The 24,978-nt window shown below is 35.8% G+C and overlaps 2 protein-coding genes and 4 pseudogenes across 2 annotated transcripts; 5 read left to right on the plus strand and 1 right to left on the minus strand.

Moving 5' to 3' along the window:
* Positions 1 to 1,240: 1,240 nt before the first annotated feature.
* Positions 1,241 to 4,390, plus strand: LOC120217210 (annotated as a pseudogene).
* On the plus strand, positions 1,260 to 1,668 carry LOC120217281 (cysteine-rich repeat secretory protein 9-like). Its single transcript, XM_039214457.1, has 2 exons — positions 1,260 to 1,264; positions 1,353 to 1,668. The coding sequence occupies exons 1-2, from the start codon at positions 1,260 to 1,262 to the stop codon at positions 1,666 to 1,668; spliced, it is 321 nt and encodes a 106-aa protein (XP_039070388.1).
* On the plus strand, positions 3,590 to 6,856 carry LOC120217282 (annotated as a pseudogene).
* LOC120217283 lies at positions 6,819 to 11,963 on the plus strand (annotated as a pseudogene).
* Positions 11,964 to 14,558: 2,595 nt separating this feature from the next.
* Positions 14,559 to 21,041, minus strand: LOC120217284 (annotated as a pseudogene).
* Positions 21,042 to 21,708: 667 nt separating this feature from the next.
* LOC120217212 (protein RALF-like 19) lies at positions 21,709 to 22,258 on the plus strand. Its single transcript, XM_039214409.1, has one exon. The coding sequence runs from the start codon at positions 21,746 to 21,748 to the stop codon at positions 22,100 to 22,102; it is 357 nt and encodes a 118-aa protein (XP_039070340.1). The 5' UTR covers positions 21,709 to 21,745; the 3' UTR covers positions 22,103 to 22,258.
* The last annotated feature ends 2,720 nt before the right edge of the window (positions 22,259 to 24,978 follow it).

Below are 24,978 nucleotides of genomic sequence, written 5' to 3' on the forward strand. Positions count from 1 at the left end.
CAAAAATTTTTGTTCGTTTGACAAACGAACAAACATGAACAAGATAATGTTTGATTCGTTTATGTTAACGAATAAGTTCATTTATTAACTCATTTATACACTCTTTAATTATTAATGGTATTTTCTTATAAAATATTAAAATAATATATTCCTTTATTTTTTATTTGGATTTTAACTTATTAATCTAGATGTGCTTACTTATATCGGTGTAAGTATGCATTTATTTTTAGGTACTAGGATAGTAAAAGAATACATACTTACACCGGTACTTAAAATATATATGTAAATCTACCACTATCTTAGTACTTAAGAAATAAACATATACTTATATCAGCATAACTATACATTTTTACCGTCCTTTTTTGAAATTATTTTAATCACCAATCTATCCAATTTCTAAGTTATATTTTAAAAAAATATATGATATGATTATTTTTTTGAGGTGATTTTATATTTTAACCAGTTATATTTATAGTCTTATTTTATTTAATAATATTCTATGCTACACCCATAATTAATAATAATAGATTTTGAGGAGGTGAGGTTAGATTGAAATGGGATTTTAGATTTTTTATTATTAGATATTTAAAAAAATTAAAATATAAGATCAGTTTTTAAGAGGGTGTCAAAACTTTTTAATAATATATTTTTACTTTTTTATATTATATATATAATTTATATAAAAATATATATTTTCTAAAAACTTTTGGGCGTCAAATGACACCCCTCATCCTATATTGGTTCCGCCAGTGTCAGATTCAATTCGACTCCAAAGTTAGAAAAAACTCTTATAATTAGTGAAAACTATATACTTTTGATGTAAAACACCTTATTGCATGGGACGCTAGGACCATAAGATGTAGGTCAAGGTTCAGGCTGCTATTTAGGTTAAGGTTATTAGTTGAAGTCATTGATTGAGTTTGCTCTTCATACCTACGTTTTCCTTTCCTATTTGGCCTTGATGACAATTCCATGACAATTCTTGGCAGCTTCATAAGACCATCAAAAGGGCTATTATCGGTTGACGAGCATGGTCAATTGATCCGAATTTACAAGTTAAACTTAGAAGACTCAAAAGTTTTGCTTACAAGATATTTTCATGAGCTTGTAAAATGGTTCGGTTTTGTGGAAATTATTAGAGTAAAAAAGACAAGACAATGACTTCGTTGTCCAGATTCGGGTTAATTCTGGTCTTAAATTTGGTCAGATTTCAGAATTGTTTGGAAAAAACTGCAAGAAGAAGATGATGCATTATCATCATGCTGTTCTTTCTGTCTTCTTTGTTCCTCGTTGTCTCACAAAACATGTCCAAAATGCAGGGGTCAGTAACATCTCCTTGCAAATTGCTCCAGAAAGTTTAATTATGATTCTTTGAGCCGGTTAGAGGATAATCTTGATCGCCTTCTCGTCCAGAAACTTTTCGATCAAGGAATTAGTCATGGTTTCTTTAACGACACGGAAGGGGAAGATCCAGACAAGGTGTATGGTCTTTTCCTCTGCAGAGTTGACGTTCAACTTGATCTGTGCCAAAGCTGCATCAAGGCGGCTCGCACCAAGTTCCGAAGGCAGTGCCACAAGAAAAAAGAAGCCATCATATGGTATTATGAATGCCTTGTGCGCTATTCCTACAGATCTTTCTTCTCTGGAATTGTCACCTTCTTTTCATAAGTTTAGTACTCTAGACGTACCAGAATTCGACTGTTTCAGAAAGAATCTGCATGAGACTTTCGACAATCTGAATAGAATGATACTGAATGTTTCTAGGAACATGTATGCAACTAAAGAAACTGACGTTTCAAGTTACCTGAAGCTGTATGGACTTGTTCAATGCACCCCTGATTTAACAATTAACAGTTCCAGATTGCCAATCATGTTACGTATTGCAATTGCTCAAATTCCAAACGCTTCTGGTGTAAAACAAGGTGGGAAGGTTCTTACACCAAGCAGCAATATCAGGTACGAGACATATCGATTTTATGGAGAACCTCGATACGAATCACCGGAGACCAGTATGATCGAGGGACAAGGAGTTGAACCAGAAGCGCCCTTTTCGTCGGAAATCGAAACAAGTGGAACTGACGGTTAGTAGAATCAGATTATTCTGAATTTAGCTTGCCCTTTTTGGTTTTCTCGGACTACTTATCGTTTTAGTAAACCTAGGCCAAACGAAATGGATTGCTATGGGAGTAACGGTTTTTGGAGTACACCTCATCTTTTCTGGAGGTGTCTTCCTTTGGAGAAGGAGATATTTTCAAGGTATGTACATGATTTCTGCTGATTGAAACAATATTGTTATTTATGGCTACTAATTGTTTTGTATTGAAGAGAACGAGGATGGCAACAGCCAAGATATTAAGCTAATTGAATTAGGTGGAAGAGTAGACAACGACTACTCGAATGAAAATCTTCATGTCAAGACCGGGGTGAGATCTCAGGAGTTTCCTTCTAGTCAGTTGGGTATTTTACATGCAGCAACCAGACACTTTTGAGAAGAAAATAAACTCGGAGAAGGCGGGTTTGGCCCTGTTTACAAGGTATGTATGATGATGTTCACTAGTGTTGGGACTTGTTTGTGTGTGCGGATGGTCTAGAGGTTCATTTATTTCTCTTGTAGGGTATACTTCCGGATGGTAAAGAAATTGCTGTCAAGAAGCTTTCTAGAAGTTCTGGCCTAGGGCTGATTGAGTTCAAGAATGAAGTCTTGTCGATTACCAAATTACAACATAGGAATCTCGTGAGACTCCTCGTCTGTGCTTGGAGCAAAACGAAAAATTGCTTGTCCATGAATTCATGCCCAACAAAAGCCTTGATGTGTTCCTATTTGGTTTGATTCTTAAACCAAACAATTCTTCTCTTCTTGTTCAGAATGTTATATTTTGTGAGATTAATCTTTTCAGATCCAACTTCCGGTGTGCTACTGGATTGGCAGAAGCGACTTAGCATCATCAATGACATTGCTTGAGGCATTCTATACTTACACGACGACTCTCGTCTTAGAATCATTCACCGGGATCTTAAATCTAGCAATGTTTTGTTAGATAATGAGATGAACCCGAAGATATCTGATTTCGGGATGGCAAGAAGTTTTTGGAAATCAAAGCAAAGAATACAGAGTGGTCGGAACATAGTAAGTCCATGAACTCCTACCATCATCTCACTAAGACAGGCACATTCTTCTCATCTTTAAGGAATCTAATTTGATTTTATCAGCGGATACATGGCACCGGAGTATGCAATGGTAGGTCTTTTCTCTGTGAAATCCGATGTTTTCAGTTTCGGAGTCCTCATGCTGGAGATAATCAGCAGCAAAAGAAACAGTGGGTTTCATCTTTGGGAGCGTGGTGAAAGCCTCTTAACCTTTGTATTTCTTTTATCCAATACTTGTTTCTTCAAATGATTGATAGTTGTGAGGATGCTCCATTCTAATTTATGTAACAATTACCGGCATGGAAACTATGGTCTAAAGGTAAAGGAATGGAAGTAATAGATCCGTTGCTTGTTGAGTCGTGAATGGCCGGCCACTCAGGTGCTTCGATGCATCCATATTGGGCTGTTGTGCGTGCAAGAAGACCCTGCAGATAGACCAACCATGTCTTCTGTGATTCTCAAGTTGGGAAGTGAGACCATATCACTTCCTCGACCAGCAGTGCCTGCATTTTCTGTCGGACGTGTTGTTGCAGAACCAAATCAACCCTCTTCGAAGTATAGAATATGCTCCATTAATGAAGTAACAATTTCAAATTTGTCACCTCGTTGATTGATTAGCTGTTGTTGGTGTAATTGCTGCAGCCTGCAGGCCAATCGAGATTTGCTCGTAAACACTGAATATTTTTCGATTGTGTAAGTCTATGCATCAAAGTCGTGATTCCTTAATTATTCATAGAATTAGGAAATTAAAACAATGATTAAATTGAATAATTAAATAAAATCTATAGACTAAAGGTGTAATTAATCAAAACTCAAATGGAAATGGAGGGGGCAGGCGATTTTCGTTCCCATGTATAGTGTAAGAACTGGAGCTGGATTTGTTTGAAGGTGGGTGAGTGGTCCCTGCGTCTTTTAGGGTACAATGAATATGAATGCAGTGTTTATCCCCAACTTCCATCTGTCAATGGCCTTTATTACTTGGGTTGACTGTCTGACGTGACGACAAGCTGAACGACTCTTAGACACCACTAAACAACCTTAGCTTCAACACTCGACGATGTTGCTTATCCCTGGAAAAGAAAAAAAGGGAACACAAAAGATGCTTATTTCCATCATCTTCATCTCTCTCCTGTTACTCCCATGGTTTAGCTTCACCAAGCTCAACAACAAACTTACCTCTTCCATTTCTGTCCCAACACCACAGTTTTCCCACCAAACGCCACTTACAGAGCCAATCTCAATAACCTACTCTCTTCTCTTTCCTCCAACGCCACCGCCGGCCGACGTTTCCACAACACGACCTCCGGGAGAATCGCCTACGCCGTCCACGGTTTGTTTCTCTGCAGGGGTGATGTTTCGGACAAAGGGTGTCGGGATTGTGTGTCCGCAGCCACCAAAGACGTCACTCAACGTTGCCTGTCGAAAAAACCGCGGTGATTTGGTACGATGATTGCCTCGTCCGTTACTCAAACCAGTCAATCGTTTCCACCGTCGCCGGAGCACCCAAGGTTTACTTGATGAACACTGGGAACGTCACGAACCAAGACCGTTTCAACCGGATACTGGCCGACACGATGCGTTTTAAGAACTTCGCGACCAGAGAGGCCTTTCCGGGTTTCAAACACTATACAACCTTTTACAGTGTACTCCGACCTGACAACCTCAGATTGTAACACGCGTTTAAGACAAGCTATCTCGGATTTGCCCGTTTGTTGCGATGGGAAGCAAGGGGGAAGAGTGTTAACTCCGAGATGCAACATTAGATATGAACTTTACCCTTTCTACAATCAATCTGCAGTTTCACTACCGCCACCTCCATTTGTGTTGACTCCTCCTCCTACAAGTCCAGGTTCGGTCATATTGCTCCGCTCGGACTCTTAATTTTTCTTGAATTATCTGCGTTCGGCACTCGTATTCCTATATCTTTATTGCTTGTGCAGGAAAAAGCAAAAAGAACACATTGCCAATAATCATTGCCGTTGTTGCTCCGATCTCTGTCTCTGTTCTGCTCTTTTTCTTGGGTTGTTGTTTATTAAAAAGGAGAAAAGAAGACAAAGGTGTAGAAGAAAACGGTAAAACCGAACTTATTCCAAGCCATAAACGATCTCGTTTCTTGGGTTCACATTGTTCTTGGATTGTCTCACCTCATTTTGTATTTGGTTGAACAGCAGCGTATGATATAAGCACGATGGAGTGGTTGCAGTATGATTTGAGCACTATAGAAGTTGCCACAAACAACTTCTCGGACAGCAACAAGTAGGAGAAGGTGGCTTCGGTGAAGTTTACAAGGTATTATTTTTGTTTTACAATGGGGAAGCATTGCAGATGCAGAGATTTGAATCTGGAAACCGGCATTAGGAAGCTTTTTAATGCCGGTTATTTTACAGTGTCAGGGTATTCTTCCTAATGGACAAGAAGTCGCGGTCAAGAGGCTGTCGAGAAGCTCGGGGCAAGGTTCCGAGGAGTTCAAAAACGAGGCTGTCTTGGTAGCCAAACTTCAACATAGGAATCTTGTGAGATTACTGGGATTCTGCGTGGAAGCAGATGAAAAGATACTAATATACGAATATGTTCCTAACAAGAGCCTGGACCGTTTCTTTCGGTAATAAAATTTGGATTTTTATGCACTGGCAAGATTTGAACAAGAATGCTTAATTGGTTTTTTCTTTAGATCCTGAAAAACGAGGACAGTTGGATTGGTCTATACGGTACAAGATCGTTGTAGGGGTCGCTCGAGGGATTCTTTATCTGCACGAGGATTCTCGGCTGAGAATCATACACCGTGATCTCAAGGCCAGCAATATCTTATTAGATGGTGACGTGAACCGAAGATTTCGGATTTCGGCATGGCAAGGATTTTTGGAGGCGATCAAACTCAAGGAACTACAAAAAGAGTTGTTGGAACCTAGTAAGTTTTGAACATATGCAGCATTTTCTTTGCCTAAGTTCCATGAGTTCTTGAACATTGATACCTGTTTGTAGCGGCTATATGTCACCAGAATACGCAATGCACGGGCAGTTTTCGGTGAAATCGGATACATACAGTTTCGGTGTTTTAATTCTGGAAATCGTAAGTGGTGAGAGAAACAATAATTTTTATCAAAAGGATGGTGCGGATGACCTTATCAGCTACGTGAGTATAATTGGGTCTGCAATTCTTTTTTGGCTATGCTGACCCAATTATCAATTTATCATTACCCTATGAACAATTGCAGGCTTGGAAACATTGGAAGAACGGGACACCCTTGGAAATTTTTACCCTGTTTTGAAGGATAATTACTCGAGAAACGAAGTCATGAGATGCATCCAAATCGGGTTATATGTGTTCAAGAGATCCAGTCGAAAGGCTACAATGGCTGCCATTGCTATGATGCTTAATAGTTACTCTGTCACACTTCCATTACCTAACCACCTGCATATTTTTGTAACTCAACAACAGAGGGGAAGATGCCGGGCAGTGGCTGGAATCCGATCAATCCACTAGTCGATCGATTCCTTGGTCTATCAACGAAGTATCAATTACGGAGTTCGACCCTCGATGAAGCTCTAGTTATTCGATGCAATCTTGAAGGCAGATATATAACCATATATATCTGTCACCTTATTTATGAATGAAGTAAGAATAGAAGAATCAGTTGTGCTGTCACAAGTTCTTGATGTTTAGCAAACAAATGATTTGCTCACCTTGTATCTATATTAAACACGAAATCCCTATAAACATATGTAAGAATCCTCTCTTATTATCACTTCCTTGTATGTAAACTTAAAGCTCGTGTACTTTGTGCTACATATGGCCATGAGAAGGCATGTAGGGTATGGAACGAAGACAAAGGACACGAGTTGATCGATCCGAACATTGCCGATGATTGTCCGGTTTCCAAGGTCACGAGATGGATACACATTGCATTGTTGTGTGTTCAGGATGACCCTGCAGTTAGGCCTACAATGCCGTCGGTTCTCATGCAAATCATCAATCAATCCCTCAGCCATCAACATCTCCATATTCGGCATCAAGATTCGTTTCGATCTTTAACGGAACAATGCGTGTTAAGATATCCGGGCCAATTGAAATAAAGATAATTCAAAAAGATATAAAAATTGTAAAAATCAAATTAATACGATCTAAATTCTCCATTCCAATCCAATCCAATCCAATCTGTTTATCTGACGGATCCATTGAAATATTCAACCAAACCCTCCCACATCAGGGGCAGTGGCAATATATCCAACCCAAACATTTGGTCTGGGCTATCCATACCCTTCGCGCCAAACAAGAAACGACGCCGTTGCCTCCTACTAGGTACGATAAAAGTTCGTCTTTTCCGTCGTCATTATCAACCCTTGACTTTTCCTAAAATAAGTCTTGAAGACTTCATAGATCCATGTTTCCCTTCTCTACAATTAATCTACCCAAATCGAGAATAAAGGAAAATCTTTGAAAAAAAAAAGAAAATAAGAGAACAGTAAAGATCGAGGCATATCGGGAAAAAGAAGAGTATCTGTTTTCCTTTGATTTGATTTCTTTTTTATTTAAATAAGAAATCACGAGATGTTAGAGAATCGGATTGCCTGCAAAGCCTTCGTTGAGAGGGAATACTTGGGTGGTTGATGCTTCTCATTGCCAGGGCTGTTCTTCTCAGTCACCTTCATCAATCGCAAGGTTTTGCTGTTGACTCCTTGATCTTTTCAGGAGTTCTTACCTTTTCTTTTCTCTAATTCCATACCCATATCTCAAATTTTCTTCTCCCCCACCCCTCCAAATATGGGTGTTGCTTCTGATTTTACTTGAAATTTCAGTATTTTTTATCACTCCTGGGATTTCTTTTCGGTTTAACTTATTGATGCTCCATTTATAAGATTTAAAGTTGAATCCGATTAGAATCCTACTTATTGAAATCGAGACGGGTGTAGTATTATTCTTTTTTGGTAATAATTGCTCTGCTTGAAATTTAGTATTTTATATTACTTCGTGAATTTCTCTAATACGTAAGGAATTGGAATGATTGTATTGGAGTTTGAGACATTTTGTTGGCTTAGCTTATTAATGTTATGTGATAGAGAAACTCAAAGTTGAATCTAATTAGAATCCTACTTTTAGATGTCAATATATACTCCTTTTTCTTTTTGGTAATAATATCTTTATTATTGATGTTTCGTTTTCAACTCTGGATTGCCAGCATCACTGCCGAAGGTGTGGAGGCCTGTTTTGTGGTACCTGTACCCAGAAAAGAATGGTTTTGCGTGGACAGGGTGATTCTCCCGTGCGTATTTGTGAACCTTGTAAAACACTAGAAGAGCCGCACGATTTGAGTTGCGCCATGGACACAAAAGTAGAGCTGGGAGAGGTATTGTTTGAATCGTCTTCGTCAGGGGTAATTTCGAGCAAAGATATGTCTCCTAGTGTTACTCGGGCAGCTAGCAGTGCATCGTCTTCCAATGTAGTTGGCGGTGAGGATGGGGGAGGAGAAATACGGCGAAGTCAGTCCGTTGATCAGCGTATGCAGAATGATATGGCATCTTTGAGCCCTGAGGAATTACGCCAGCAAGCGTTGGATGAAAAAAGGAAGTATAAAATTCTAAAAGGAGAAGGAAACCAGAGGAAGCTCTGAGAGCCTTTAAGAGAGGGAAGGAGCTAGAGAGGCAGGCTGAGTCTTTGGAGATATATATAGAAAAAACCGTAAAAAGAGTTTGCCTTCCGGAAACATGTCTGAGATCCAAAACATAGATGCCACTAAAGACTCGGGCAGAAAAAATAGGGCCTCTAGTCAAGTGGGCAAGGATGACCTGGCTGCTGAACTCCGTGAACTTGGTTGGTCTGATATGGATCTACATAACGAGAATAAAGGATCCACAAGTATGAGTTTGGAGGGTGAACTCTCTTCTCTTCTTGGAGAAATGCCAAAGAAGAATGGCAAACATGGCCCAGACAAGACCCAGGTTGTTGCATTTAAGAAAAAGGCTCTTATGTTGAAGCGTGAAGGGAAGCTTGCAGAAGCGAAGGAAGAATTGAAGAGAGCTAAAATATTAGAAAAGCAACTCGAAGAACAAGAACTATTAGCTGGAGCTGATGATTCGGATGATGAGCTATCTGCAATAATCAATAGTATGGACAATGATAAAGAAGATGAAATGCTAATTCAGTATGAGCACATAGAAGGTTTTGATTTTGATCACCTTTTGGGAGCTGCTGATGATATTGGCATAGATAGTAATTTTGAAGTAACCGATAATGATATGGAAGATCCGGAAATAGTTACTGCTCTGAAATCACTAGGTTGGGCTGAGGATTCTAATCCTAGTGAAGATGTTGTGGCTCAGTCTGCACCTGTTAACAGGGAGGCATTATTAAATGAAATTCTTTCGTTAAAGAGAGAGGCTCTTAATCAAAAGCGGGCAGGTAACGTTGCGGAGGCAATGGCCCAGTTAAAGAAGGCAAAGTTGCTGGAGAAGGACCTTGAAAACTTTGAATCTCAGCCAGAGAATTTGACATTTGATCAAAATGTCCCAACTCCTCACGCTGCTGATATATCAGTGAAGTCAGCCAAATTGGATGTTAATGCTATGAAAGATATGGGAGTAAAACCTGCACGAAAGAGTAGATTGGCAATTCAGAAAGAGCTTCTGGGTTTGAAGAAGAAAGCCCTCGCTTTGAGAAGGGAAGGACGATTGGATGAGTCAGAGGAAGAAGAAAGAAAGGCAAGATTCTTGAGCAGCAGCTTGAAGACATGGAGAATGCTTCCAACATGAAGACTGCACAGGTAACTATTGGCAATAGCATGAAGGATTCGAAAGGCGAGCACCCTAGTTTGTCAGTAACTCTGCCAGTTGAAGGAGAAGATGTTACTGATCATGACATGCATGATCCGACATATCTTTCAATCCTAAGGAACTTAGGTTGGAATGAAAATGATGAGCTTTCGAACTCTTTGCCAAAACATTCTACACAAAATGATTCTGAAAAAGTCGTTGAATCTTCTTTGATTCAATCCACTCCTAAGATCCCAACTAAGGCATCAAGAAGAACTAAAGCTGAAATACAGAGGGAGCTATTAGGCTTGAAAAGGAAAGCTCTTTCTCTTCGGCGCCAAGGAAATACTGATGAAGCAGAAGAAGTGCTGGAAGCAGCTAAAGCATTAGAGGCTGAGTTGGCAGAAATGGAAGCGCCAAAAGAAGTGGTTGAGTCAAAGTGGCCAAACGAAAAGGCCACTGTAGCTCCCCTTAAAGGTGTTGTGGAAGAAGTTGATGAAGATGCCATTGGGAATGATATGACTGATCCTGCTATGCTCTCAATTCTGAAGAATCTGGGTTGGAAAGACGATGAAATGGAACCAGTAACGATGCAAGAAAAGCACTCTAAACATCTTGCCATTGAGTCTTTACATTCTGGCCGTCCATCTGCCACAGAATCATCTTTGGGCATATCGGCTTTACCACCAAGAAGTAAAAGGGTAATTGAAAGAGAACTTCTAGATTTGAAAAGAAGGGCTCTTGCCCTTAGACGAAAAGGGCAAGCTGAAGAGGCTGAGGACTTGTTGCAAAAGGCAAAGGTATTGGAAGCAGAAATGGCAGCTCCAAAAGAAGAGCTTGTGTTTGATGTTTCCAGAGACAGTAAACCTCAGAACTTTGAATCATTTGCCAACAATGAGGGGCAAGGGATTTTGAAAGATGAGGTGAAAGGTGATTTTGGATCCAACTCTTCTCTTGCTAAAACCGATGCTCCATCATCTTCCCAAAATCTTGGAACAAAAGATGAAGATACTATTGGAAAAAGTAGACTGGTAAATGGAGAGCAGAAGGCACATGTGTTTGATGCGAGTTTGAGTCAGGAGGCATTCACTTCCCAGAACAACCAAGATTCACTTAGGCAAGCAGTTTTATCTCATAAGAAGCAGGCACTTGCTTTGAAGAGAGATGGAAAATTGGCAGAAGCTCGAGACGAACTTCAGCAAGCAAAGTTGTTAGAGAAAAGCCTTACAGAAGGTGGTACTCCGCCAAAAGCAGGCTCTCCACCTAAATCTGGCACAAATGATGGGTCAATATGTGCATCCACTGGTCCCTCTGATGTCACCAAGGAAAAGGGTGCATCAAGTGTGGCTCCAAAACCACTGTCTGGGCGTGATCGCTTCAAGCTGCAACAGGAATCCCTTAGTCATAAGCGGCAGGCTTTGAAGCTGCGAAGAGAAGGTAGGATTCAAGAAGCAGAAGCTGAATTTGAAATAGCCAAGTCTCTTGAGGCCCAGTTGGAAGAGTCGGCAGGTAATGATTTAACAAACACTGGGGCAGGAAAAGCAGATGATGTAGTTGTCGAGGATCTTCTCGATCCTCAACTTTTGTCTGCCCTGAATGCTATTGGATTGGATGATTCTAGTGCCATGGAACATAACCTTAAAAGACAACATCCCGTAAAACCCAATGCTGCTAAAACCGACGATGTTAAGCAACAAGAGAGAATCCAGTTGGAAGAGAGGATTAAGGCAGAAAAGGTCAAGGCAGTGAACCTGAAAAGGTCAGGGAAACAAGCTGAGGCTTTGGAGGCACTTAGAAGGGCCAAAATGCTGGAGAAAAAGCTGAATTCCTTGCCTGATGAACACTAAATCATACAGATTTCCATTTCCAGCTCGGAAAAAAGGGTTGAGGTATATAGTATTTGTGAAATAACTTGAATCAATAGTTAAAATGATTCATTTTCCATCTTAAGCTTGTATACTAAAATTTCATCATTTCATTCTTAGGTGGGAAATCTCTTTTCATTTGTGTGTTTCATACCATTTGTAATAAAATATTGAACATTTTGACTTTGAATGGATTTATTCATTGTCCATGCAGACATTTGAGTTATGGTGGTGCAAAATTTTTATTTGGTGATTCTTTATTTTTATTTTATATTTCCTTTTTTTTCAAACATATTTTCAAATTGAATTCTGAAACGTAAAATATGCAGCAGCAGCAGCAGCAGCAATGTTGAGGTGGCGCACCACACACATTGTCGCAGTAAGCCAGTAACCCAACCCAATACCTGCACAGAATTGAAAGATTTTACAATCTACACGTTTGGAAATTAGAGTCTAACCATATTAATTCTTTGATTGTTGTTGCATATATGTTTTTAATTAGCTGGATTTTATGCCATTGAAATTATAATTTTTTTTGGTACAAATTGAAATTATATTGAACTTTAAGGTAATCTATTGAAATAAATATTAATTTTATGAATCTTTACTCATGTGACACCGACAATAATTTAAATTTTGATAAAAAAATAGATATAATTTTGATGTTTAATCTTTATATAGTATAATTTTAAATAGGGTAAATTGCACATCTCCTCACTAAACTATACTTTCTCTCCTATTTTCCTCACCCAACTTTCAATTTTTCTAATATGCTCACTAAACTTTACAAATTGAATCATTTTGCTCACTTTGACGTTAACTATTTAACGGTGTTATGACATGACATATGCATCAAAATGACGTCATTTTAAAAAAACTCAAATATACACTAAAACAATGTCGTTTCTAATCCATTATAAAATCCTTTTTTTTCTCCATTTCTTTATTTTTTTCCTTTTTCTTTCCCTCATTTTCTATCTACTTTGCAACCGGTATTTTCATTTCGGCCAACATCCATCATCGTTTATGGTGGCCGTTTGATCCCAAACTTCATGGGTCAGTTCATCTCGAGCCCTTGAGTCCGAATATGGTGGTTATTTCACCGGAAAATGTCCCAGAACCCATGATATTGATTGAAACTTTTCAACTTCCTCACTTTCAATCTCAAATTCGTGGACTTTAGAGCAAGTTTCGACAAAATGAAAGTCGGATTCGGACTCACGGTGTCGAGGTGAAGCGACCTATGAAATTTGAGACCGAACAACCACCATCTACGTCGGTCGATTCGACCACCTTCAATTTTTTATTATTTTCTTAATTATTTTTATATTAAAAAAATAAAAAAAATGACATGTAATCAAAACGTTAGAGAGATGATGGGGAATGAGTAAAATGATTTAATTTGTAAAATTAAGTAAGTAAATTGAAAAATTAAAAGTTTGGTGAAGAAAATAGGAAAAAGAATATAGTTCATTCCCTTTTAAATAAAAACAAATATCAGAAAAAGTAAAAGGATAAACATTGATTCTTACGGTAGACATTTCAGTAACGATGTGATGGCCATCTTTATATACACAAATTTAGCTTTAACACGCATGCCATGCCATGCCATCCTTAGATTCAACATAACTCCTCTCAACGTATACTTCTTCTGTACTATCAAATATGTATCTTTTAATTTTTAAAATTATCTTATTTAAAATATTTTATTAAAAAATGATAGAAAGATAGATAGTAATATTTATATATTTTTCCTTTTATATTTTAATTTTTACACTTATCAAAATAAATCTATTAAATTTATCAATTATTACTTTTTAAAGATAATTTTATCATTTTACTTAATCAAATAAAACTATGTAAATAGTTAATATGAAACACAAATTGTGAGAGAGGAGTATTATATATATAAATAGTAACTCAATTTTATGCAATGATTCCGACCAAACAGTGTTCCAAAGACCCATGACGTGCGGACATGAAATCTTTGTCCTCTCACATTATTATTATGCTCCAATTTCAAAGTTTTGCTTCACAAATACTTCACCCTCTGTTTGTTGTTGTGGACTTCTCCAAGTTTAACAACCTGGTTGAGAAACAACTTATATTCCTAACCCGAAATTAACTCGATTGAATCGTGTAATCAATTCGACTCTTTTCATTTGATCTCCGAACAATAAATATGCAAGAAATTAGCAAAATTTCAATATAAGGGAGAATCATTTCAAAGGAACCACTATCACCATTACAAATTTATACAAGCTACTAAAAGAACATCTACAAACCGGAATATACCTTCTCCGGCATTTTTCAACCTTGATATGCCTGGCCAAGTTAGAGACTGCGTGAGCCATCATAAAATCATCATACACAAGGTGTGCACGGACCACAGCTGTTCGTCCACTCGGCATTCCTGGTTCCTTCCTACAATAATTATTATGAACATGGCAAATCCTTTCTATTTATACTAGAAACAAATAAAGCATCCCCTTTTCTTCATACACCGACAGTAAAAGAAATAACGGACCGGTTAAGCCCAGCATATTTGTTTGTCGACACCGAAGTAAGCAATTACAGCATCTGTAAATGAATATAATAAGTAAAAGGACATGCATTACAAGCTTATTTCAAATCCAAATGTTAACAATATGCAACACAGACAACTAAACGGGGCGAAAGCTGTATGGCAAATCGATCGAAACGTAAATCAATCACAAACCATAACCGGAAATGAATCTCATTATTCAGTTTTCATACGGAGTGAGACATTTCATTTTCTATTTCCAAAATCTTTTGACAGGACGGGACATCAAAGAGTTCAATAGAAATGCTTTAAACATGATAAAACTATACAAAATTCTAATCTTTTTGTACAAGAAAACTATCCCCATCTTCTAAACACCCCAGTAGAAAGCGCGAATCTAAACGAAAACAACTCACCTCCATTTCCAGCTTTGATACATTCATGATTCAACCAATAGCAAGATTTCCTCTCAGAGTCTGAATCAAACTCCAAGTGTACCGCTTAATCTTATCATTCTCTACCTCCACTAACCCCATACAAATCTCCAAAACCCCTTCATTTCTTGCTTCAAAACAAGAGCTTTAATTATGATTACACAAACAATTCAAAGTAAATAACCCATATTGAACTCCCCTTGAGCTCCCATTCCTTAAAACCTCAATCAAAACCTTAAAACACCCATTAACTTTCTTCATCTCTTCTCTTCCTTCTTTGCATTTCACCAATAATCCCAACACCTCAATAGCCCTTTCCAGCCCTGAATCCAATAAACCGATTAGTATCGGCACTGCGCCGCAGTCGATGGCTCTTCTTCTGTTATGGGCGTATGAACAAATTGCATACAGAGCCGTTGCTGCTTCTTTCTTTTCCCTTCCTTTCCCTGCAATTAGAAGACGGACCAATCCCAAAATCGCATCCGGGTTTTCACCGATAATCGCTTTATTGACTTCAACCACAGCTAAGCTAGATATCACCGTTGCAGTATGGCTCTACAATCGGGTGACCCGACACTTAATGTTTTGACAGGCCGGTTAGGGATAAGATACGGGTGTTCAGGCAAAGGAAGCTTGGTAATTGGACAAGTACGGTGGCCGGAATCCAGCCATCGCTGGATTGAAGCTCGGTCGAACGTATGGCCCGATGAGAGAATAACTGGGCCGGACATTAGCTCAAGTGATATTGGGCACACTTGAAATCGTCCGGGAGCTGAGTCGCGATCGCGTTGCACCAGCTCGGATGAAAGACTCAGCCTCCACTCTCCAAATAGAGCTTTTAAAAGAGGCTGAGTCGAGACAGAGCTAGCTTGTGAAGGTAGTTGTTTATGGCTGACTGAAATGACGACAGTGCCCTGCTGTTTATCTTTAATTTTCGAAAAGAGGAAGGACTTCAAGGTTACATAACAGCATTAAAGACATTTGACTTTTAACTTTCCATGTTATTAAATTTGTATATTTAATTTATGTTTTAAATTCTAATATTATTTTAAAATTTTAGATTATTTTAATTTGGTTTCGCAATTCAATAATATTTTTAAGGGTAAAATACACAAATAGTCTATCAACTATAGAGTATTGCTTTGTAATAAGTCTCTAAACTATTAAAAGATACAAAATGGTCCTATGACTATAAGATGTTACTTTGTTGAGTTCTTCGACTATTAAAAGTTACAAAATAGTCTTAAGACAATTCATATATTCCAAATTTGTTCTTGTATGTTAAAAGAAAGAGATTATCTTAGTTGGATATTAATTTGCTCGCTAGGATATGATAAAAATCTAATTTAAGAATTGTTTGAGTTGTATTTTATGGATCGAGTCTTTGTTCACATTATGTCATTGAGCTAGTTTTTGAAACATTATGTCGTCAAACCAATGCTTGAAAGTAACGAGTGTGTCAATAGGTATCATTAAAATATGATATTATCATATCTCAATCAGCATGTTAACGTCCAGATCAGACGACCGTTAATTTTTTGACAAAAATGGATGAGTTTGAAACATATAGATAGTCAGGTGACCATTTTATAACTTTTAATAGTTGTGAGACTTAACAAAACATCGTCCTATGGACTAAGGATCATTTTGTAACTTTTAATAGTCAGGATACTCAATAAAGTATCGTCCTATAGTCAAAAGACCATTTGTATACTTTATCCTATTTTTAATAGGTTCAAATCGATAATATTATTGGATGTTATTATTGTAATAGAGCGTGTATGATGAGATGATTATGCCTTCTTTTTGCCCCAAATAGGTTCGCTCTGAATGGCCTAGGGTGAAAAGTATATTTTGAAGGGTTGTTCAGTTTGGCAAGCCCCTTTGAAGAGTAGTTACAGTCGGGCTTGAGAGAAGATTTTTCTCGGTTTAGAGATGATTATGCGACTGTTGGTACACTGGATGAGATTTTCCAAGCTAAGAAGGTGTGAGAGGTTCTTAGGCGAAGCAGGAGAGGGTTCCCCGGTTCAAAATCCTATTGGGGGTTTGTCTATCCCGTGACACTCGTTTATTGCTTGGCTTGTTCTCTTGGATCGTTTGCCAACAAAGGTTCGTATGTTACAATAGGGTTGTCAAGTGGATCCTGTTTGCGTTCTTTGTGGCTCTGATGTTGAAACTAGGGACCGTCTTTTTACGAATTGTGCCTTTTTCAGTCAAAGGGTCGTTATCCTTTAAGCATGCCATATTGTTAATAGCCCGGTTTGTTCTTGGATGACAATGGTGGAATGAATTCAAGTCAATGGCAGAGGTAAGTCGTTGAGGGCTGCTATAGATCGAATAGCATAGTGTTAAAGGGGTGTAGCAAGGTTGTTTCCCCCTTTTCAACTCTTGCTGTAGTGGAATTTGACTTGGATTGTCTTTTCCTTTCTGCATGTTTTAACTTGTTTAGTCACATTCCTGCACGTTATTATGGGTGAGTGTTGATTTATTTGTGGTTTGTTTTTTGGATTTGTAATTAATTGTATATGGTTGGTTGTTTTGGATTAATAAAATCGACATTTGTCTAAAAAATATTTTATATATTAGTCTGTGTGATAAATGTTTGATGCATTTTGAATAAGATATTTGTTTGATTCTCATGAATCAAGGAAAAATAACATAATAACTTTAAGGATATGACCTGCTTCGAAATAACATAATATGATCATTGCACTGAACAATGTCCACCGAGATTAACAAAAATGGTAACAACGAGATTATAAAGACTTTCTATTTAAGTTTAAATTTTGAAAGAAAATTTTTTACAATTTTTTTTAAATGATAAAAACGGGAAGTTCTACGGTGCGACAATCTAATATACGGTTAAAAAAAGACGCTATCGATTTTGTTATTATTTTAAATAATAAAACCAGTAAAAATGACCGAAAACATTATTATTTCGATTGATTATAATTATCTAAAATATTATTTTTTTATCAGATTTTTTCTACCGCGTTTACCTATATCGGTAATTATAACCGGTATAATAATAATATTTTCAATCATTTTTTACCAGTTTTATTATTTAAAATAATAATAAAGTCGATAATACTTTATTTTAACCGTATATTAAAATATCGCACGTTAGCATTTCCCAATACACAAATGTGATGTGTTAAATGGACAAAACAGAGTTAGACAGACAATGACGATGACATTCACGTATTAACACTATTAACAGTTATTTCTCTTTCCAATATGGTTTATATGCTATTAACACTACAAGTATTATTAACTGTTCACTCACAAATTATTATTATTTTTAATAATTTAAGGTGATTACAAGTTAAAGTTAATTTGGAATTTTTTTAATATGTTAATAGTACATGCATATTTTACTAATATAGTTATTTAAACTTAAAACTTTTAAGAAAAATAACATACTATTTTGTTACTAAAAACATTAAATGAAGTATCAACAATCAGTTGATCTAGTGGAATGAGACATTAGATTTCTTAAGTAAAGGTCAATGGTTCAAACCCTAATATTTGCAAATAGAACAATTTGGATTGGGAGGGTCGCTCTTATCTCTGTAATACCCGATCTGAATTAATCGATCAATAAATCGAATATAGATGATTAACTAAAAAAACATTAAACGAGTTAAAAGAATACTAAAGTTATTAGAAACTAACCATAGATGAGTTGGAAATAACTTGATCAAGGGTTTGTTGGCGGAACAAAGGGGAAATGATACGATAAACTAATGAAAATTTCTACAACGTCCGATCTTGTTAATCAAACCACCTTCCGTTAAATATTAACGAAGGAGATTATGTGATAATTAATAAAATTTATATAATTACATATTTAGTCCTCATTACGGATTTTTTTAATATTTTTATTTAATAAAATTCTCATCCAATCAAACGATACCATGTGTCACCAATTGAATGAATAAAAAATAAATTGAATTAATAACTATTGTTGGTGGGGTTTGAACTAAGACATGAGGAGAGGAATAAACGCCCTAACAATTGGGTTGCACCATTCAAATAACAAACCTATCATGACATAATATATATAGTTAATGACAAAAAAAGGGGAAAATGACCTACTAAGAACTCCAACATGAAATAATTGAATAATACGATAGTATGATATTTATACACAAATATTATAACATATTAATATGTTAATGTATTTTATTTATATTTTAAATCATTTTAATGAAAAATAAAATAATTTTAATATATTATAATTGAAATATAACGAAGAGTTTCATTGATTTGGAATTTTTTTTGATAGTTGAGGGCTTATCGTAGTAAGCATTTTAATTTATGCATTGGCTTGTTTATATCCCGGATAGAGGAATAATTTTATATTTCATTATTTATTCATTATATATTTGAAGAAAATTTTAGGAGAAATTTGATTTTATTAAATTAGTCTATTTTAATATGGAGCTTTTAAATAAGATTAGAATCCGATCGACATTATAATATTTTAAAATATAAGATATGATACATTTTAATTCAATAAAATTATAATAATGAAGACAATTAATTAATTTAAAATATGTAAAATGATACATTTTAATTATAACATATTAAATTCACTTTTTATTTTAATGTTTGCATTAAATGTGATTTAAAATATAAATAAAACATATTTATTTATTAATCAATTATAATATTTGTTTTTATATATTTTATATTTTCATACTATTCAATTATTTTATGTTTAAGTCCTTAAAGATCATTTATTACCATTAACTATATTATAAATTATATAGATTATATTCTGTATGCTAAACAAATTTAATGGTCTAGCTTAATGGTTAGAGTGCTTAGTTTTTCAGCTTGCGTCACTGGTTTAAACCCCACCAACAACAATTATTGATTTAAATTATTTTTCATTCATTCACTTGGTGTCACGTGATACCATTTGATTGGATGAAAAATTTTATTAAATAAAAATATTAAAAAAATTCAATCACATAGTGACACATGTCTCTATCAGATTGAGGATTTAATTTATTAAATTAAATAAAAGTTATGACCAAATTAATAAAATGTGTAAGTAATGAGGACTAAATGTGTAATTATATAAATTTTATTAACTGTCATGTCATCTCTTATATTAATATTTAACGACATGTGGCTTGATTGACATGATTTAAATAGTTAGGTGACTCGATTTATAAAATTGAAAAATAATGGTCAAAGTAAAATGGATAAATAGTTAGGTGGTCAGTGATATAGTTTATCTTAAAGTCTAATGTTTTATAAATATTATATTTTAATTAATTTATATTTTTATACGTTTAATATTTTATAATTTAACGTTTTATAACTTAATTTAATATTACTCATTCATGTTTGTGGAGCAGGAAGCATAGTCCTAAACTAATTCGCGTTATTGATTGAAATTACACTAACGCCCTCGTAAGAAGCTGTATCCGTTTAAAGTCCAAATTTGTGTGCCAAATAACCTTCCAAAATTGTGTGCCAAATCTTATTAAGATGGCACATGGATTTATATTTATTTTACGGCAAACTACATTTTAATCACCAATTTTGATATAAAATACACTCATCTTCATTATTTAAAAATATTATTTTTTTATTAATAATCTTTAAAGAAGACAATTAAAAGTTCATTCTCTTATTAACAGAAAACATTCCTCTTTGTATACCACGAAGCTTTACCAATATCATTACATTTTATATGAATTATATATATAATTCTCGGTCGTCCCAACTCCCAGACGGGTGGATGAATATGAGAAGAAAAAGCATATGGTTGATATTTGATTAACAATAATGTGGAAACTGGAAACTCAATGATTCATGGCCTGAGCTGAAATCTAAACGCCAAAGTGTTTTGAGTTCCATCCAAGCAAGATAAAGTAGTGAAAGTCCACATTCTTTTTTTTTCTTCTTTTTTTGCGGATTGGGGAAAAATACGTTTATATATGTATTGATTTGAAATGTTGTGTTCAAGAAACGATCCTTCTGCAACCGGTGGCGATATGACAACCACGGGTGTTAAGGGTTAATAGGTCCTCCTCCTACACAGGCGTAGTAAGAGCGTCCAGGTTGGTTGCATGGTAGTGCGTTTTGCCTAAGTGCTTCATACGAAATTGCCTTTCTTTTGGTCGCAAGTTCCCGAACAAACTCCATTGAACCGTCTTCAAGCTCACGGTGTCCCTCACTGCATGATTCCGTGCTGTCGTTGCCACCCGAATGACAGGTACCCCACCTGCCCTCCTGAAACTTGCTGCATTCCGCCACCATCGCCAAGGCCAAGAGAATCAACGTCGCCCCCACCTTGGACTGCATTTTTCAACTGTTTTAAACCAAATTAATGGAAGGTTTTGAGCTTCTTCGGGTGGATTTTATAAATTATTTTGGACGTTGCGCTTCATTTTCTTGGTCCTTGTGTTTCTATTTATAAGATTTGTTTGTTATTTTTAGATAATTGTTAGTTGTTTTCTCAATTAGTATGGGCAACATGATATATTCACAACATATTATGAATGCATTTAATCATTAAAATATGCTCTTATACCGTTTTTTCTCTTCTCACGACCTCAAATGTTATCTTATTTGCTTGCATACATTTTTAATGCCCACATCATTTACAATAATTTATATGGTTGATTCAAATGAATTCATAACGAGATAATAAACTAAAAAAGAACCGAATGTTATCATGTTATTCATATACAGTTATATGATGATTTCATGCTTATGCATGAAGTTGAGGTTTATGTAGTGATTATCATATTTATACATGAAGATTACATGTTGTTTATGTTTTTGTCCCATTAAACTCAAAACTTGGTGTATATTAATTTGAGAAAACAACTAACAGATATCTAAAAATATCAAAGAAACTCCATAAATAGAAACACAAGGAGTCAAGGACCAAGAAAATTAAGCGCTGCCTCCAAAATTATTTATAAAATCCCCCCTCTTGCTCTCCTTGTTTCACACCGAACAAACTCAAAACATTCCATTTTTTCGTTTCAAACACTTGCAAAATGCAGTCCAAGGTGGGAGCGATGTTGATTCTCTTGGCCTTGGCAATGGCAATGGTGGCCGAATGCACTAAGTTCAACCAAGGCAGCTGGGGTACCTGTCATTCGGGTGGCAACGGCAGCACAAGTTCATGCAATGACGGGCACCGTGAACTTGAAGACGTTTCAATGGAATCTGAGATGAATGTTCGGGAACTTGCAACCAAAAGAAAGGCTATTTCGTATGAAGCACTTAAGCAAAACGCAGTCCCATGCAACCAAGGTGGACGCTCTTACTACGGCTGTGGAGGAGGAGGACCTATTAACCCTTACACCCGTGGTTGTCTTATTGCCACCGGTTGCAGAAGGAGCGTTGGTTGAACACAACTTTTCTCATCACCCACAATCAATATATAATAAACATATTTTTTCCAATTCGCCAATTATGTTCATCAGAGTGTGGACTTTCATTAGTCTATCTTGCTTGAATTGAACTCAAAACAGTTTGGTGTTTAGATTTCAGTCCAAGTCATGAATTTCCAGATTATTGTTAATGAAATATTAATCATATTCTTTTATTTTTCACATCCATCCACCAGTCAATGCGTTGAATCCATAGATACCATGAAGCTTTACCAATTTCATTATATTTTATATAATCAAATTTTATATAATCAAATCTCACTATATGAGTGAAATAAGTTCCCTAATGCGACTTATAGTCTTACTTTCTTTTGAGAGACAGATTACCACATTAATTAGCTTGCTTTAAGGAGAAACATAGACTTTTTCTATGATGTTTTTTTGGGTTTGTTTGAACAACTACCATCCTTCAAGGGTGCTTACCCATGTTTACCTAGTTTTGTCTTGAATGATCTCCCAAGTAGCGGAACTCACATTCTCCCATTGCCGGTTTCGTTTTTTTACGGCAGCTACATCGTGGAGACGAGTCGGAATTGCAGTTGACTCGATCCTTCCTCGGATCAAAAACACGGTCACCTTACGTCTGCGTTCTTACAGCAGCTCCTAAAGGTTACAAGGTCAGTTCTCAAAACTTTTTCAATTTTCATTTTAAGTTTACTACAAATCTCTACTAATTTCTGGGAAATTTTAAAGGGCTTTCCTTAAACCTTTATGTAGGAACCTGAGCAAAATGCCATACGAAATTTACGGCCAATGAATCTCTACTAATTTCTGGGAAATTTTAAAGGGCTTTCCTTAAACCTTTATGTAGGAACCTGAGCAAAATGCCATACGAAATTTACGGCCAATGAATTTAGATGCGGCAGCCGGCTAATCCGTCCGTTAAAAGCTTTTTAACGACATAGTACAAAAATAAAACAAAAAACTAAACGTTAGATATGGTTTTGAAAAAAAATAAAAGTTTAGGTACTAAAACATATCAAAACTAATAGTTTAGATATTAAACACATAGTTTACCCAAAGTTTATTTACCCAAAAATACATATAAACATTTTAGAGGGACTATAACATAATTTGATCTTGACTTTTTATAGAATCAAATTCTTGGTTGTTTATAATCTCTCGACATTATCGCTGACTAAATCAAACCATGTTTCAAAGTCACCATCATCGCCAAAGTATCAACACCAGCAAGTTACCCAGAAAGCTTAAACTACCTGAAAATCGATAGAAATTCCAGCATGAGAAACTTTCAAACTCAAAACGTAGGCAACGTGTCTCGTCCTGTCTATCCAATTATCTGGGAATCTTAATGTTTTCTTCTTAGCTTCTTCCTCTGGTTAAAGTTAAACGTCCATTTGAAGCCACCATGTTTGGTTCTTTAAAAGCATGGTCCGATTCAAATAGTTTTTGCAAAATATCTTTCTGACTACTTCAAAAAGAAAAAATATTGGCAATGGAAGACAAGGCTTCCAAGTGTGAACCTTGTCTGAGATCGTTCACTGGGTCTGGGTTTTCTTCATCTTCTTCGTCGTCGTCGAAGCAAGCAAGTGGTTTCTGCAATACGATAAAGAGTGGGGTTTCAAAGACTGCAAAGAACGAGAAGCTGAAGCATGCAGAAGAGTCTCTTAGGACTGTAATGTACTTGAGTTGCTGGGGACCAAACTGAGCAATCAGCATTCCATGGAGGCTCTAAAGTCTAAAGAAGATTTTAACGAAAATCAAAACGAAAATTGTAATTTTTTCCTTATAGGAACACCAATTTGCCGCATCATTCTTTATTACTTTAGAGATTTATATTGTTTTCAAAATATCTTTAAAAATTATAATAATTCAATTCAAACCTTAAAAATAAAATGACTCATAATTAAAATATGACATAAAATAATATATAATAGCACTACATATATTATATAAGCATTAACCCCTCACCAAAACCAAGAAACGTCCCATTCACAATCCAAAAATCATCGGCATATGTCCATGATTAATACAAAGATAATTTTATATAATTTTATTTTATTTACCATTGTTATTTTAATGAATAGTCTTTAAATTTAATGATAGATTTCACTCCAACCTTTATAATTAATTAAAGAGTTAATTGTATTACACATTTTCAAACAATGATCTTTATTTTTAAATTGATCTATAAACTTTTAAATGATTCAATTTCATTCTCAAACTATAACCCATATTTTAAATTAATCATCAAACTTTTGAATATTTCAGATTAATTCCCAAACTATGATCATCATTCTAAATTGATCCCCAAACTTTTGAAAATTCCAATAATGTCTCCCTAAATCGTTCAAAAGTTTGGGGATAAGATTAAAACATCCAAATTTTTGGGGATTGATATAGGATGAGGGTCATAGATTGGGGATGATTTTGGAATGTTCAAAAGTTTTTGAACCAATTTAAAATGAGAACCATTTTTTAAGGATGAAATTAGAATAATTAAAAGTTTAGAGACCGATTTAATATGAGAGTCATAGTTTGAATACATATAATACAATTAACTCTTAATTAAAATAAATCCAATCTTAACTAAAACTAATGCTTAAGAAATATCAATTTCAATCAAATTATCTTCTTCACGAAAATCCAATTCTATCTCAATCATCCCTTCATCTCTGTCTTCCTCTTCCGATCGGTAACACATCTTCTCCGATGAAACCCATTCTCCGATCGCTGGAAAATCCATCTCCAACGTCGAAGAACTATCCAAGTCCGACTCTGGATAGTACAACAACGAAGGATGCCTCTCAATAACACAGGTCGGATCGGGGTAATCCTCCCCTTCTCCTTCGAACCCTTCAAATATCACATCC

This window comes from Hibiscus syriacus, unplaced genomic scaffold, assembly GCF_006381635.1.
Source record: "Hibiscus syriacus cultivar Baekdansim isolate YM2019G1 unplaced genomic scaffold, ASM638163v2 tig00110186_pilon, whole genome shotgun sequence".
In the NCBI taxonomy this organism is placed as follows: Eukaryota; Viridiplantae; Streptophyta; class Magnoliopsida; order Malvales; family Malvaceae; genus Hibiscus; species Hibiscus syriacus.

Excerpts from the sequence above, each read along its gene's own strand:
- LOC120217212 (XM_039214409.1), top strand. The coding sequence starts at position 21,746 with ATGCAGTCCAAGGTGGGAGCGATGTTGATTCTCTTGGCCTTGGCAATG.